Here is a 16930-nt window from a genome sequence, read left to right as displayed (position 1 = left end):
TCCTGGTACACACACACACACACACACACACATTCAAAGCGCTTGGAAATCTAGCTCACGTCGTCTAGTTGGACACGATTCACACCTCGTTAGGGTGCTGTTAGTTTGCAGCAGATCAACGCTCTAATCTAACTGGGTCAGTGATGCCTGAGGCTTTGTCAAAACAGATTTGCAACAATCAAAATTGGTGCTTGGGGCTACACTGGCAGCCTCTGTAAGTAGATCTCTAACACGATAATAAAGGCTGCAGCATAACCAGGTTGGAAACAAGAGCAAACGAAACATAAGTCCCACAAGAGGGAAAATGTTGGCAAATCTGCACACTTGTTCCATGCTCGTATAGTTAACAGTGTTTGCTGATATCAAACATCCTTGCAGTTAACAAGGAGAAGTAGAGACAATAGGCTGGGGGAGAGAAGAGAGAAAAAACTTGCTGGTGCAGTGGTTAGTCAATACAGTATTTTTTGCCAGAAATACCAATATTCCCTCTTGGCATTGGCTGTTTAGTCTGGACAACAATAGCAACACAATGAAATAGACGGGGGAAGAGAGATGGAAAGAGAGGAACAAAGACAGAGACTCAGATAAAGAGACAATTTGGACCAAAGGAACAGAAGAAATAGAAACCGTAGTAGTAGTAACCGGTGTGTTTGCAGTACAGTAGGTGGCCTCTAAGAAACCACAGCCCAGAAATCCAAAACTAGAAATTAGTAAAGATTTAGGATTACAATCCTTCAGGCCTTCTTGCTCAGATTGTTACATGCTATCACCACAGGGCCAGTGTCTTCTGTAATGATTCACTAGATGACTCACAGAGCCAGAAAGAGCCAGAAAGAGCCAGAGACCAGGCTGGGCACAGACCCACACATTAACACACTCCCTCACTAGATGGTTTTCAAGGCATTCCATGAGACGCTGACCCAAAGCTTGTCCTCGCAACACAGCATTTCAGCAGACAACGCCGGCTTTGTCTGCACACAGAGAAAGAGGGCAGACAGAAAGGGAGAGGGAGAAAGAAACTGCCCACATACAGTATAAAAGGCACAAATAATGGTGGAAAAGGGGAGTGCAGAAAGGAAAAAGGGCTGGGGAAGAATGTGGTGTCTATAGAGGTCTGTTATCTACTTAAGTCTTCATGAAAAGGCTTTGGAAATATTCCCAGTAAGGTTCAGATCTGTGATTGAGTAATACTTGGAACTCGGGGGGGGGGGGGGTTTACTCCTTTTTTATTAGATTCTCAATTCACAGATTTGCAAACATAAGGTTCATTTGATATGTATTTAAAGACCACAAAAGCCTAGTTAAAGTTAATCAGACTTTCAGCAACCTTTTTGTCGAGGTCAGTCACATGTGGGGCTGATGTTTTGATAATATCACTCTAGCTTGTAAAAATGTCCTTCTTGAAAGTAGCGCCATGCCTAAATCATGTGAGCGTCCACCTGTTGACTCTGTTTTTGCGTCTGTGTCAAGGTAAGAGCGGCAACCAGCTGATGGAGCAGCAGTGATTTATGGAAACAGGAATCAGCCACATCACTGATAAGAACAATAGTATCTAAAGTGAGGTGAGGTGTGATAGCCTGCCCTTGGCTTGTGGATTTCTTTCACAACACACTTCCATGCCTAAAGTGTGTGTGTGTGTGTGTGTGTGTGTGTGTGTGTGTGTGTGTGTGTGCATGGTAAGATATGGACACAGTGCCAACATTTGAACCACAATGAATTAACAGAGATATGGCCCCTTCCTCTGTCTGACACCCAGAGCTCTCCTGCTGTCTCCGGTGTTTACTTTTTCAGCCTCACCAACTCTCATTCATCCCTCCATAGCTATTGCTACTTTTAATGACAGCCAAAATAAATTTTCTGATTGTGGTCATGTTATTTTTTTCAATTGTGTAATCTCGCACACCCCGCCTGACAATTAATCAGCAGTGATTTTTTTTAATTTTATGAATGAATCACTGCTGATTAACTCTTAGTCAGGATTTAAAAGGCAAAATTCACTCATTTTAGCTAAGGCTCTGCTCAGTGTCAGTGATTGACAGTGATAACATACACACTGTATATTATTTGAATTACCTCTAGACAGAATTAAGTATTGAGTCAAGTCAATCTGCTCCATGTACAACATGTAGTGTTACGACAGCAGGGTGCTAAAGCAGAGGACTGACAGTGAAAGCAACGTTCTCAGACACACACGCATGTTGAAAATGAAGCGTCTGGGCTCGCCCGAGACACAGCCCTGTATTTTCTTATTGAAGCTACAGCACAAAGTAAACTATGGGAGACAAACGCACACTCACCTGAAGATGTGGCACAGTGAGCTGAGTGGTAGGGTGTGTGTCTATGACACTTCAGAAACACTTAGCCTAGGGATACTCATAAAAACACACATACTCTACTGCACAGTCAGTTTCACATTCTTATTGAACTCCAAACCCAAGATCTTTCACAACTGCAACACTTTAATGCAATGCACTACGTAAGTCTGTAAATATGTGGACAGCAGGAAACCTTGAAGAACAACAACAACAGTGAAGGAGGGGGATTGCTGCGTGCCGCTGACTGAGCTCTTCTCAAGTAACAGTAGGCCTTTTGGGTTTGAGTAAAAACGGTGTACGGTAGCATATCTTAAAGGAATAGTTCACTGGCTGCTGGCTGTAGCCTCACGTTTGCCGTACAGACATGACAGTGGTCTCAGTCTTATCATCTCGCTTTCCCCAAAATGTCAAGGGAGAGTCAAGGAAATTATTTATTTCATTCATGAAGTCACAGCTGACAGAAAAATGTTTCTTTCTCATTTCTGTAGTCAAAGTGATGGTGACAAAACGTAACAAGTTACACAACTGGAATCTACATGACAATGAGATTTCCTGGTCTAATGCATTTTAATGCATTCTTAACATCATGTGAAAGCTTCACACTCATGAAAATCACGATTTTAGTGCTTTCATACGCGATGAGCTGTACTTTACAAGATATCTCTGACATGAACATTAAGAACATACTGTATAAATGTGGCGAGGATGCTGTGTGTATCATGTACTGTAAAACGAAAAGAAAGGAGAGAGCTATCCGTTAGCAATCAAGTGAAATTGTGGGGACACATGTAATTTACATTCCCCTATGTGGGATCTCTTATTCACAGTATTGATCCTATGTCTTAGTAGAACCAGCTCTCATGGTTAAAACATAAAGAGGCGAGCACACACACACACATACACACACACACACAATGCAGGCTGTAATAGATCATCACCCATCTTGATGAGTGTATTGATTACAGTCAGTGAGGAGTAATTGATGTCTCCTCTTGTCCATCAATGCGGTGACACCCTTGCGATAATTGCAAACCCCCGTTCGTACATTTACCTCCTGAATGAGCAGTGTGTGTGTGCGCGTGTGTATGCGTGCATTTATCCCAGCCCTGGGCAGAGGATTTAAGATGAGATGGCGGTAGTTACGGGAGGGGCCCCAGTGTTAGTGGGTCCAGGTGTGCTTCAAAAAGAAGTTAGCTAACCCCAAGATCATTTTCATTCTGACAGATGATTGTCTCAGCTTATAAAACAACATTCAAATCACCGTATCTCCCCGATTAGATAATGTGTTCGCTTCCAGTGAAGTCAGATATACTGTATTATTTTATTGTTTTTTCACGCCTCTCAATGCACTCCAGTGGTAAATGGCCTCTTGAATTTAATGGCTTGAGTCCTTAATTTAGCTTTAGGCTGCTGTTTGTCACATGCAGTGACAAAACACATTAAATATCTGCAACACTGAAGTCGCCTTACAACTCCCACTACAAACAACATCATTCTTTCTCCTTGACAACAGTAAAACTGTAAAATATATTTGAGGACAATTTTCTGTGCGAGTGCCAGAATTGGTCCAGATTTGGAAGTACCCTCTGACAATCATGCTGTATGTGGGCTGGACTTGGGCCAAGGAACCAGGCATATATTGAGCCAGAGGAAACAGAAATATGTAGCTCAAGTATTCGCCAGAATAATTTTTCTATCTGAAATACCTGTTAAACTATTGACATTTCCATTAGCCTCAGCTTTACTTTGTGTTTAATCCTAATAAGCAAATGTTAGTATGCTAATTCACTAAACTAAGATGGTGGACACGGTAAACATTACACCTGCTGAACATCTGCATGTTAGAATTGTCACTGTGAGCATATGAGCATGCTGACATTAGCAATTAGCTCAAAAGCAGCTGTGTGCCTAAGTGTGCCTTACAGAGCTGCTGTAGACTCCTAGTCTTGTTAATTTATTACAATTTAATTTAAGTGCATTACAAATAAAATATCTTATTGTTACTCCTGTTAAAAAAGTTAGGAGCTTTACAAATGTAAAGGAAGAATACCACACTACATGTGTGTTAATTCCTAAAAAGTATATATAGTCAAAAACAACAAAAAATATGTTATCTCATGAAATAATAGTGAATCTAATGCAAAAATATCCAAAATATAATAATCAAAATATAGGAGAAAATAAAAAATTGTATGATGTCTGATAAGGTAAAAGTTCCCGTAAAAAAAAATCTACCTCGCCACCTTATAACTCTGCTTTGGGGGAATGCATGCCCACGCACACACGCACACACACTGAGCTGTTCTGAGCAGTTTTAATTGCACTTTGAGGAGTCCGGCGGGGACCTTCAAACTTGTGAGGATTGTTTTAGAAATTCCTCCACCATTTCACCATTCCTTTTGGCCCCACAGAGAGAACTTCCTTCCTTCTGTTTTTGTCCACTGCACTATACTGTACACACACACACACACACACACACACACACACACACACACACACACGAACACATATAATTAATTTGCCACTGTTGAAAATATTTATGGTCTGTAGGAAGGAGTGCAGTCAAAGCAGGAAAGGTAAATGTAAATGTGATGCCTGTTGCTCATCACTTCTCTGTCCTCTCATCAAGACGGGACACTCTAATATAAATATCACATAGATCATATCGTAGTATTGCATAGCATATCAACGACGACCATATTACTGTCATAGTGTGGGTTCTGTCTCAGCAGTCTCTGTTTAGGTGAAACTTTCTTGAAATAGATCAAAGAAAATGAGACTTTGGAGCGGGGAATTTTTCTGAGGAATAAAGAAGCACAACACTCGTTCTTCTTTCAAGGTTATGTGATTGTAGCCCAATGTCTCCACACCTCCCAGCTTTTAGCAGTCTGCTTTGGTTGTTTAGACACAGGAAGGGTGTCAAAGGAACAAAGAGACACACTGAAGCCAAAGAGATACATGCAGGAATCAAGGGATGCACGGATAAGCTTTGTTTTCTTATCTTCGAACTGAAAGCACTAGATCTCTCCTCTGAAATATTTCCACTGATTTAAAACAACAGAAGGCATTCCTGGCAATGAAGGAGTCAGGAGGTCAAGAGAGAAAGTTTTCCACCTTGTAAGTGTCAATCAAGAGGGGACCCTCCTTGTGTCAGTCTGGTGACTTGAGTTTACAACAGTCCTCCATAAGCACACACACACGCATTCTTGCCAATTAACTGTAGCTTGTGAGTTACATATACTTTCCGTGGCCTAATTTGACTCCAAAACAATCTCTCAAATAAATGTGCTTAGCCTCGTAGGCTCATTAAGGATTCCTTCCAGTAATCAGTGTCATCTGTTCCAGGTACTTCTTGGTATCATATTATCTCTATGACAAAATATAAGTCAAGTCTCTCGCTGGAAACGGATCATATTCTCATGACAACATGACATCTGCAGTTGGTTAGTTGGTCAATCCACTACATTGGTCCGGACCAAAATATCACAACAACTACTGAATATAATGCCACAAAATTTTGTAGAGACATTCATGCTGCCCAGAGGATAAATCCTGATGACTTTTGTGATCCTCTGACTCTTCCTGTAGCACCACCAGCAGGTACAATTCTTCAGTTATCCTGTGAAATGTTTCAACAACTATTGGATGGATTGGCACACATTTTTTACGCACATTCATGGTTCCCTGAGAATTAATCTTAATAACTTTGGCAAGCCCCCGACTTTTCCTTCTGTGCCACCACGAAGTTCACATTTGTGGTTTTTGTGAAATACCTCAACAACTATTGGATGGGTTGCCATGAAATTTAGTAGAAATTCATGCCCCTCTCAGATATCGATTGTAATAACATCATTTCTTTTCCACATGATATAGAGTGTAGTGATTTTTAAAGTAACCTTGCTGTTGTTTCCACCATTTCCACCTTCCTACAGTGTCATGATGAAGAAACCACTTCACTGTAATCACGTCCATGGCCAAAGGTGTTTACTCACTCAACATCAGCCTGTAGCTACATGTCCTGCCTCAAGTGAGTGTTAAGTTCCAAGCACCAGACTCAGCTGTTCTCGTTTGGCCTTCAGGTGTTTTGGCGAAGTCCCCCCAGAGAGGGTTACTCAGTCAGACCCGGTACATGCCATCTGTGCATGCGTGTGTGGGGCAGATCTGCCTCCACAAGTCTGAAAATGATGCGTCTCTCTGTTAAATCCACAATTCCACAGGTCACCAGGGGAAACCAAGAATTCCTGTGGTGCTCCTCCGTAAAGTCCCAGGTAAGTGTGATATATCACAGTTTCACTGTCACACACATACAGAGATGTAGGTATGTACACCTGGAATTCAAGATCGTGGGAGAAACATAGTAATCTACTTATCCAGTAGTTACAGACCAACTTAACATAGTAGATGGTAAATATGTTAACACACACACAGTGGTGTCCTCACACACGCTGCATTTTGCAGAAATGAACATTACACTTGACTATCTTCAGCATCAGCGTGTCTACAGAAATGTGTGTGTTGGTATGTGATGTCATGAAGACAAAATCCTCACAAGGATCACAGCAATGTACACTCTTGGATTGATGGTTGAGCAGCATCCACCATGACATGCAAAGACCCCCTGTAGTTTCATGAGATAAATCAATGAAGTCTGTAGTTAGGGTGATGAATTGGAAAATAAATTGAAAGCACTAAAAAAAAGTCCATACTTGAGCCAAGACTGCACACAGTTTCAACAATAGCAGAACACAAAACTGACCACGGAACACGATTTGGAGCAGGTACGGACCAAATAAAGAGCTGATCTGAGATAAACAGATTTGAGATGCAACATTTTTTTGAGGTCAAAGTAGAAAATTAAAAACATAAGGTTTGATACAGGGTTCCAACTCTGAAACATCCTTTATTAGTTTTTAATATATTTGCCTTTAAAAAGTGTTGCACCACTTTTTTTCAAATGATTTTAAGAATGGAGAATGTTTGGAAATTGTTGAGCTGCATGTACATTAAAAGTACACATAGACAATCATGCAAACTGGTTGATGGTGACTGATTTTGAGGGGGCCTGAAGAAAAGCTGGCGAGAGGACAAAAGATCATTTAAAATGAATACTGGGCTTCCATAGGAATGCTCACCCAATTTTTGGCACATTTTATTGTGTTAGAATAACTGACATTTTGAAATTATTTACAATAAGATGAAATTATTCTGGGAAATTTAATCCTGCATTTTGCTAATGTTAACATTGTAGTAACTAAAATGTCTCAGTTTTTGACCGAGACAAGACATTTTTCATAGTAAACCTTTGAAATGGAGTCAGACTTTAGACAATGCCTTTAAATGATGGCAGTTTATGTAAAATAAGGCACGTTTACAAGAATTCAGCAACCAATTACAGGAACACTGTAAACTATATTTTAAACTATTTGCGGGCTCATCCAAATGTGTTACGTACCAAATTTGGTGACAATTATGTTAATATTTTAGGAATAAAAAGTGTAAAAATAGTTTTCCAAAAAAAAGTTACTATGTCAGAAAAACCTTGGTGGGCAAAAAAAAAAAACAACGTTGCTGACTGAACACCATAGAGGATCCTTAACATAAACAGGTGAGGATTCACAGGAAAACTGCAGAGCAAGAGGAGAGAGCGGGAATGAGTTCCAACATGCAGGAAAAGAATGAGAGGCGGGAGAGAGAATTCATGACCACAATCCAACGCCTCACCCTGCCACTCCCTGCTCCTCCCTAAATCTTACCCACCTCTACTCCCCTTATTATCTACCTTCTGCTCTTTGCCTTTACTTTCTCTCCTTCTTGCTGACAAACCTCTTTTTCAGAATTTTTATCTCATGTTTGAAATTCAATGAATCATATTCTGGTTGGAGGGTAGTAAGAATTGGTTACATGACTTTTGTCCTGATTCACAGGAAGCCCACACTCCTTCACTCACTCACTCACACACACACACCCTGCCCTGAAATCAAAGGGCAGGGGCTGTATTGCTTCAACAAATAACCTAGGCTACAATAAATAAAGGCACTTGAGTTCAATAGGTTTCTTTACCAATTTAAATTCTGATTTTGTCCCTCAAGTTTACTAAATGCTAGACAAATGCACATTTAATCTTAATCATTATATTTCTTGCGTCAAATAAAATTATAATATGTGAATCATTTCCTGGCTGGTCATGACCAGTTTCTAGATCAGCTGACCCACCTTTATTTGTCTAATACTTCCTGACCCACCCACAAACTGGCAATGGAATGAGCATGGAGAGACACACACACACACACACACACACACACACACACACACGCACTCACTCAGAGCACATTGGCAGGAAGTGAAAACACACCCTCCAGCAGGCTGAAATCCAATTTCTCCTCCTATGTTTTTTTTCTGTTAAGCATCTTCACTTAGCTACAGTTGCCCGAAAAAGTATCAATATAAAAAACCCCACACTTTCACTATCCACACAACATGATGGCCAGACAGACTGTCTGAGAAATTCATAAAGTTTGCAGAAGTGTTTAACCACTCACTCACAAAAAGCCTGCAACCCAACTTCTATGTAAATTAACAAATCTGTAATTTGCACTTTAATCATAGAGTGAAATTTGAGGCCTGGTAAAGAGCCTTGTGTGATTCGCTATGAACTCATGTACTCTTTATAAGTTTTCTTTTTTAAATCCACCTGCAGACAAAAGATATAGACAGTAGAGAGGAACTGGGAAAACAGAAGGAAAACAAGTTGTTATGCCTGGAATTTACAACCCCCGAGCAGCACTGTTGGCCTCTACTTTGTGCAGATTTTTTTCCTCGACACGTTAGTTGTAAAATCCTGCACTGAATCAATCTACCATACTGAGATTTCACACTGTCCACTGAGTAGATTTTAGCGATTAATTATCGACACTTGGTCCAGATTATTCAACCAGCGCTGACTTGACATCAAGAGACAGGCTTGAACATGCTGAGATTTACAGCTGTGTCCTGTCCCCATGGTTATGGACCACAAGCAAACTGTAGCTGGTCAGATGCAGCATGTTGGGCTGCTGCCTATCAGAAGGGACGAAGAGGAGGATGTTAAGCCTTCACTGATTACAACACGCTAGAGGTTCCATTTCATAAAGCATGTGCTGCCATCTACTGGCTATACTTGACTTTACAGTGTGCTACTTAACCAAGATGCAGATTTCCACTTACTTCATTGACACAATATCTAATATAGTTTTGTATTTTGTGATTTTGAAGGCTGCACAAAATGTCTCATGACACTGAGCTCATATTCAGGGCAGCAGCTGCCCCTGTAATATTTTTGGGGGTTTGGGGGGGGGTTAATGACATAAAGAGGATTACATTCTAAAGTTACACAACAAGTACACATGTTGGGCTTTTAAGGATGATTGGGATATTATTTTAGACTAAATAGTTCTAAATGTGATTGTTTTCAGACAAAGTAAGGCTAAACTAGTCGGGTGCTAATGGGCTAACAAAAGACCAGACAGAGATTTGGAGAAAATGGAAATCTCTTATACTGAAAATATAAACACACAGAAAAATGCACAAATCTCAGCTGAAATGTACCTACAGCCACTTTATTTCTGTATATGCTCCAATCAAGGGTGAAAAAAAAACAATTCAGTCAAAATTAATATACAGATACAGTAGGCGTATGTGTAGTCCGTAGTTAATAATTATTTAATTTCCATTTTAACACTTTAGAGAGGGTGTAGAAGGTATTTTAAATATGTCCAGGTGGATCACCATACAAGTTCTTGTAACAATGTTTTTGTTATCACAAAAGCTGGTTTATACCAACTGTTTGAAATCGGTTTCACAAGTTAGGTTCCTTCAGGTCACAGACTGCTCTCTTCTGGCAGTTTGGTGAGAATATCCACCCCGTCAGACGTGATGACCACCGTGTGTTCAAACTGAGCCGACCTGCATGAATGTCAATTTAAAAACACACAAACAACAAAAAAAGACAAAAAAAAAACGCACAATGCACAAGGAATAGTTTAACATTTTGGGGTATACTGGTATGCTTATATGCCTTTTTGAGAGTATTAAGAGTGTGATGATTGATATCACTGTCACAAACGTGTGTCCAATTATTGTAGCTTAGCATAATGACTGGAATCAGCTAGCCTGGCTCTCTCCAAAGTTTAAAAATAGGGCGACCGACACATCTAAAGCTCAAATTCACACCTTGTACCTCATTCGGTTAAAATCCACACACAAACAATAATGTAAAAACCTGTGGTTTTATAGGCTTCCATGACTTTTACATGCTCTAATGATGCCAGCTGGGAAAGCATTCAGGTGGGAAAAGGTGTTCTACTAACATGACAGCTACAAGCACACAGCCAATATATTTTTGCTTGTCCACCACCTACCTTTTATCATCTGCAGACACTGCAGTCCACTTGTCCTTCAGGATTCTGAACTCTGCAGAGCCCTCCATCAGTATGGGCTCTACAAATTAACAGACAGTAGCAGTCCCACACTCATACACAGTGGCACCTTTGTGGACATAAAAATTGTAAAATGTAACTTGCCTATTGTGAAAGCCATCCCTTCATCCATGGTCATGTCATTGTCATTAGCTGAAAGTAAAGAGAAAAAGACAATGGAATGAAAAAGAGCATTTGGCAACATTTGGGTAATTTATTTCAGCTATTTGTTTTATTGTTTGTAAATTTCTTTTTATTTTCCCATTTCAGTTTCCAACATCCTCACCTCACAAACTAAACCTGTCTTGTGAATCTTTTCCTAAAGTTATCTGGCTCACAAGGCTATCAATATCCAAGAGTTGATAAAGGTTTACAGTTCAGTTACTATTACAGTATATCATACACAGTATATCCAGACAATCCATACCTAATTATATCAGGCCCATACAATCCCATAGTATTTCAGACGTGATGCACACATGGGCAAGTATTCCTGTTCCAGTCACTGGGCCGCATGCAACAACCACTCATACAAACAAGTTGTATTCTAATTGTATGAATTATTTAAGAGAATTTGTGGCATTCATCAATTTTGTTGTATTCAGAATTTTCTCTTAGGTACGGACAAAATTTACGAGTGGTCCAGACCTGTCGTTCAACTTGTGTACACACAATTGAGCTCTCTCTACAAGGAAACAAGATGATGATGATGATGATGATGGAATAGAAAATGTTTGCGCCAATTCCTTTTGAAAGGGCAAAGGCCAATGGGGAAACTCCAACACTCAGCCAGCCAACAAATGGTGCAACGTCGGCACTCAGTGACACGGTTTTTTTTTTTAGATTTGATGATTTATTTATTGGCATATTCCGGCACAGCAACTGATACAGTCCAGTAGTTGTTGGGAAAATTCTCTAACTCTGCTGCCTCAGGGTCTTTAAAAAGGTTGCTGTCCAGTGTCATGCTCTGTTGCAACTGAAATTGTAAGATCATCTACTGTAGGCTATAATATTCTCTTGTCTAATAGATCTGTCCCTGTCACACCCATCTTGACCGCCTCTCATATTAGTCATGGACCGCTTTGCTTTAGAAAGACGTTTTCGGCGTCTAACTTTATGTCAAACCATTCCCTATTCACTTGTTATCTTTTTGTCTGCTGATTTCTGACAGCATGACTTGAAGCTCAACAGTGTGAAAGTATTCTTTTTATTCTTTGTTAACATTTTTTGTGAATGAAACTTATCAAATCTGAACATGCACCTCCTCATGAACCGGTGGCACTCATCAGGCTGAGACGAGCAATTTACATCAAGTTTGTGAAGAGAAGAACGTGTGGTGAACCCGACTTGGAACACTTGTACGAGCATGTAAGAAAAAAAGTAAGAGAGGTCTAGGATACAAAAGAAAGAATAAGAAAATGTTCTTGCATGAGGCCCAATGTCTCAAGCTCTCACACGAGAGTTTGCCTTATTATCTGACCACAGACCCAAACTTACCATGGTGCCAGATTTCAGGATGGCAATGAAAGTAGGAGCCTATTCCATGTCCAATGAAATAAGGGCACACTTGGAAGCCACTGGAATGGGCTATTTCACTGCAATCGGTACAAAAAATATTAGTTGTCAAAAAGTAAAAAAATGAATGTGATTACATGGTACAGATGTATTTTATGTGAGTATTCATTCTGTGTATATTTTGTTTGTGTGTGTGTGTGTACCTAATAGTGTTTCCTATAACACAGAGCTGTGCACCCGGCTTGCAGGCAGCAATGGCCTCATCGCGGCAACGCCTGGCAGTCTCCACCAATCGCCGTCCAGCCTCATCCACCTGGCCAATTAAGAAGGTTTCTGAGGTGTCACCATGGTAACCATCCAAATATACCTGTCAGGAACAGGCAGAAATCAATTACGGGACCAGGGTTGCTCTGACTGATTGTGTGTCTGTGGGTTGGTTTGTGTGTGTCTGTTAAGGCATCAACTCACTGTGACATCAATATTGATGATGTCTCCATCTTGAAGTTGCCGACTGCAGGACAGAGCCATTTAAAAAGATGAATGGTGTATACAGAAAAACTAATTGCATTTTTAATCATTTATAATAATTTAATAATTTACAATTTTACACATTTATTTCAATAATGAACTCTGTTCCAAAGTGATACAGACAACACGAAACCCTAAACTTCTCAACCATATTCATTAACCAAAATTTCTATATAAAGTCCAACATTTAAATATCTGACAAACCAACATTTATTTTTAATGTGGGTAAAATAAATTCTAATTATGAGATTAAAAAATCATTTTCTCAGTGGCTGTGTTTACTTTCCCACTGGTAGAGTCTCATTTTGGAAGGAAATGAATTTTACCTGTCAGGTATGCCATGACAGACCACGTTGTTCACAGATGTACAGACCGACTTGGGGAAACCACCATATCTGAGAGGGGATGGGTAGGCGTTATGTTTGATTGTCTCCTGGTGCACAATGAAGTCTATTTCATCTGTTGTCATGCCAACCTGAAAGCCACAGGTCATAATTATTGTGTTGTTTTCGTTGTTTTTCATGACATAGAAACACAAACAATACTTGTAGTCATTAGGTTCTTACCCTCAGACTGCATGCAGCTAGCAGCAGTACGTGTCTGGCTAACTGACATGCTCTGGCAAGGCCTTCGATCTGCTCCTGGTCTTTGATCTCAATGTAGTCTGGCCACTCTGGGACCAGTCTAGTGCCTACATAGTCAGGCCGCACTATGTGCTACAGTCAGGGAGGATAGGAAAGACAGGATATGAAGGAGGGTCATATTGTTGTCCCAAAGTTCCTAGTAAAAAAAAAAAACAGACTATTTATTTAGAGATAGAGACCTAACTATTAGAAAATGATGAAATTCAGAGACTGAGAGGAGTTTCTGTATTGCAGTTTTGAATTTGCGTAGCCCTCAACTGAGTGCAACCGTAAAGAACGGAAGAATTGAGTCAGTCAACATCATGAGAAGTTTTCCTTCAACAAATGCATTATTCTAATGGGAGATATTTAACTTGAAGTGGAACTGTAATTGAAATCAATATATCTTTTCCAATGATGGTTTTGTAATCTCATCGTAATTTGGCATATTGGTCATTTTCACCTTACTGGAAAGTACAAATAATTCTAAAGTCCTCTGAAAATGCTTATCCAGTCCCCTCTACACCTTCTGCATCTCTACTGAGGCTGTCATTGGAGACATTTTCGACAGCCTGACAACTCTGAAATAGAAGCATGGACCCCTTCAAAAGAGGAAAAATATAAGGTTGAAAAAGTTAATAATATAACTACAACACCCTTGGTTTGCTTCCAGCTAAACATTAAGTAATTTGGGCATCATTTTAGGTAGGGTTCTATCATTAAAACGCTCTACAATTAAAGACATGGTGATAAGTAAGAAAAATTAAGGTAAAACTTCCAATTACAGGTTACTCCTGAATAAAACTGTTACCTTCTGACCTGTCCAATCAGAATGCTGCTTAGGACTGTGGCATTATGGGAATATTAGGTCCTGTACCTTGGGTACTGCATAGGCAGGCCTAACAGTAGCTGGGCGAACTACATTTTGAGAACCTTTCCACTTCCTCCAGAAGAAGCGCCGATGTTGCTGACACAGCAGGGCTGTGGGGAGACCACAACTTCTTAGACAGCAAACTCTCCGCAGGAAACCACCCAGTCCTGTTGAAAAGGAAGGCCGCACAATGAAGAGGAGAGCGCGCTCTCTGGCAATGCTTTTCTGCTAAGAATAAATGGTAGAAAGGCACAGTGCTCTCATCTTAGTCAGCTGTGCAACAATGATAGACGACGTAATGTTGTGTCATTTTTAAAATACCGTATATTGTGTGAGCAACGTTAAAGACCATTGATTTTTACAACTGCTAGAACATACATTCAAGCCCAAACCGCTACCAAGAAGAGCACACTTTTGATGAGAGGGCAAGCCTTTAGTCACTAGCAGGATTTTTGTGGTCACTATATGATTATTAATGGGTTATGGTAAAGGCTGAATTTTGCCTGTTTGGAGCCGTTGTTTTATCAAAATGTGGAGGCTTGATAGTTATGTTCGAGGGTCCAACTATGGCTGATGAGCACAATATTTAACTACACGGAGTGTGCTGGTGGCCAAGGGATTAAAGACACACATGATCACAACATTCCCAGTTCAAGTCCGACCAGGGAACTCTGAGGCATCTCATCCCCCTCTTTCACTATCCAATAAGGGCAAAAAAAACTTAGAAAAAAACTCTACATAAAATATGTAACTACAGGTCAGGGACGCAAGCATTACATGAATACCATAAGATGCTGTGTTTAATTATGCATGTTTTCATTGCCAATCATGTACCTAGCAGTTTGTACGATATGTCTATCTAACGTTGCCACACCAGATAACAAATGTTGGCGTTTACTATTTCACACCAGCAGCACACAGATTTTTCCCCACTTTGTCCCTTCATTGTGTCATTGTGCCACAGCAGTGGCATAGTACAGGGCAAACATTCAGTGCACCAGCGTTTCTAACTCTTCAAAGAGTTGTGCATGTCAATGATTGAGATATTTTACGCACTAAACACAGGGTTTCCATCGTCTTGCAAAGTGAAGACAAAATAGGCCTCTTCGGTAATACAAAGAGTGTGTCTGACATAGACTGGACAACTGGCAAATACAAACACCGTGACCATAACATAAAGTCAAAAACTAGGGTGGGACATTATAACGATAGATGTCACGAGACAAAGGCATCTCTGACATAAAGTCTACTTTTATTATACCTATAATGTTCGATTTTATTTAAACTATCATATAAGTGTTGTTTGAATTGTATGTTTTAGTATTGAGGTCATACTTAGTGATGGCGTCGTACTGGGTTGCATTATATTCACGAACACGTGTTTCTAACATTCTACCTCCCTCATGTATGTAAACAGAGACCCCCGTCAGTGTAAGTTAGCGAGACCTAGCAAGCTGTCACCATTTGGCCAAAAAAAAAACAAAACCCCTTTGCTGTCATGCTTGAATGCGTTTGTTAAACGACTCATTTGTTTTCGCTCTCTGCGGGGACTCGGGTGGTCCGAGCAGCAGCTAATACTAGCTCTCAACAAGAGTATGGAAAGGAGTTTAGTTCAGTACCTACCCGGACTCGTTGCAAGTCCAGCAGAGCAGTGCGCCGCCATGGCTTTTTATTACCGGTCACGTGGTAGGGGAGTCACGTGACGCACGGCTCACGTCGCGACGCTCAAAGTGAACTTCATGTAAACCTGTAGTTTTCATTTCAGTTTTTAGACGATCTTTTGAACGGATATACAACAACCACACCTGAAGTAACACTAGTGCCACGGAAAAAAAAGAAAGAGTGACATTAAAATGTGATCAAACTGAAAGGATGTGAAAAGAAACATCCCACCACTGATATTAAAAAATGAACTTTGAAAATTGTTGTTTTAAATTGAATATTTGTATGATAGCAGAAAAGTCAGCTTTAAAATATTTAAATCATGATCCAACTGCAGTATTAAATAATGGTCACAAACAAGATAATATCCATCGTATGGATAAAATTATAGGTAGTCACTTCTATTTTTTTTTTTTTTTGTCCAATATCAAGGCTTTTGTCTGGGGACAGTGTTGATCCAGTTGCTAATCCTTCTAATAAATTCTGAAATCTCTGTCTGTCTGTCCTTCGATTTTCTTGTAAACTGCTCATCAGATCGACTCAAAACTTGGCGGGTGTATGGCTGAGGACCCAAGGACGTGCAGTGTAGACTGTGGTGTTGTTTGGAAAAGTGAGTCTTTTCACTTGACAGAGTGTTCTATGACATGCAAATTTGGTTTGTGTGTTTGTAAAAAAGAACCCATTACCCACATAAGGCTATTTTTTTTGTAACAGGGCCACACACCGACAGGCACATTTTGAACGGGCAAAAACATAGTTACTAGTATGCATAAAAAGAGACCTTATATCTGCCCCATTGTTCATTTAAAAATAATCCTTGTCAGTGATGTTAAGAGCAAATATGATTTTAATTTCAAGGGATGTCTGTTTGTTGGTGTCTTTGTTTACAATTTGGTGCAGATCCAGAGCTAGACAGACATGTTTAGGATTGTTTGGCCTTGGCAGAGGTTTGCGCTCTACTGA

At 40.0% G+C, this 16930-nt stretch overlaps 1 protein-coding gene across 4 annotated transcripts; it reads right to left on the bottom strand.

The window, feature by feature from the left end:
- Positions 1 to 9904: 9904 nt before the first annotated feature.
- metap1d (methionyl aminopeptidase type 1D (mitochondrial)) lies at positions 9905 to 16026 on the bottom strand. Of its 4 annotated transcripts, none has more exons than XM_040142863.1 (10): positions 15929 to 16026; positions 14312 to 14472; positions 13378 to 13527; positions 13138 to 13286; positions 12752 to 12794; positions 12487 to 12650; positions 12266 to 12363; positions 10874 to 10921; positions 10712 to 10790; positions 9905 to 10256 (listed from the first exon to the last, which is right to left on the bottom strand). In XM_040142863.1, exons 1-10 carry the CDS (start codon positions 15966 to 15968, stop codon positions 10172 to 10174), a joined length of 1017 nt encoding a protein of 338 aa, XP_039998797.1. In that variant the 5' UTR covers positions 15969 to 16026; the 3' UTR covers positions 9905 to 10171. The 4 variants fall into 4 exon arrangements, with proteins under 4 accessions (XP_039998797.1, XP_039998799.1, XP_039998800.1 ...); XM_040142865.1 differs by lacking the exon at positions 15929 to 16026 and adding an exon at positions 13903 to 14036 and having other exon boundaries at positions 14246 to 14419; XM_040142866.1 differs by lacking the exon at positions 15929 to 16026 and adding an exon at positions 13903 to 14036 and having other exon boundaries at positions 14312 to 14413.
- Between the last annotated feature and the right edge of the window lie 904 nt (positions 16027 to 16930).

This window comes from Xiphias gladius, chromosome 14 (genome assembly GCF_016859285.1).
Source record: "Xiphias gladius isolate SHS-SW01 ecotype Sanya breed wild chromosome 14, ASM1685928v1, whole genome shotgun sequence".
NCBI classification, from domain to species: domain Eukaryota; kingdom Metazoa; phylum Chordata; class Actinopteri; order Istiophoriformes; family Xiphiidae; genus Xiphias; species Xiphias gladius.
The sequence above is the reverse complement of the archived record's forward strand: the minus strand, read 5'-3'. Positions and strand labels throughout refer to the sequence as shown.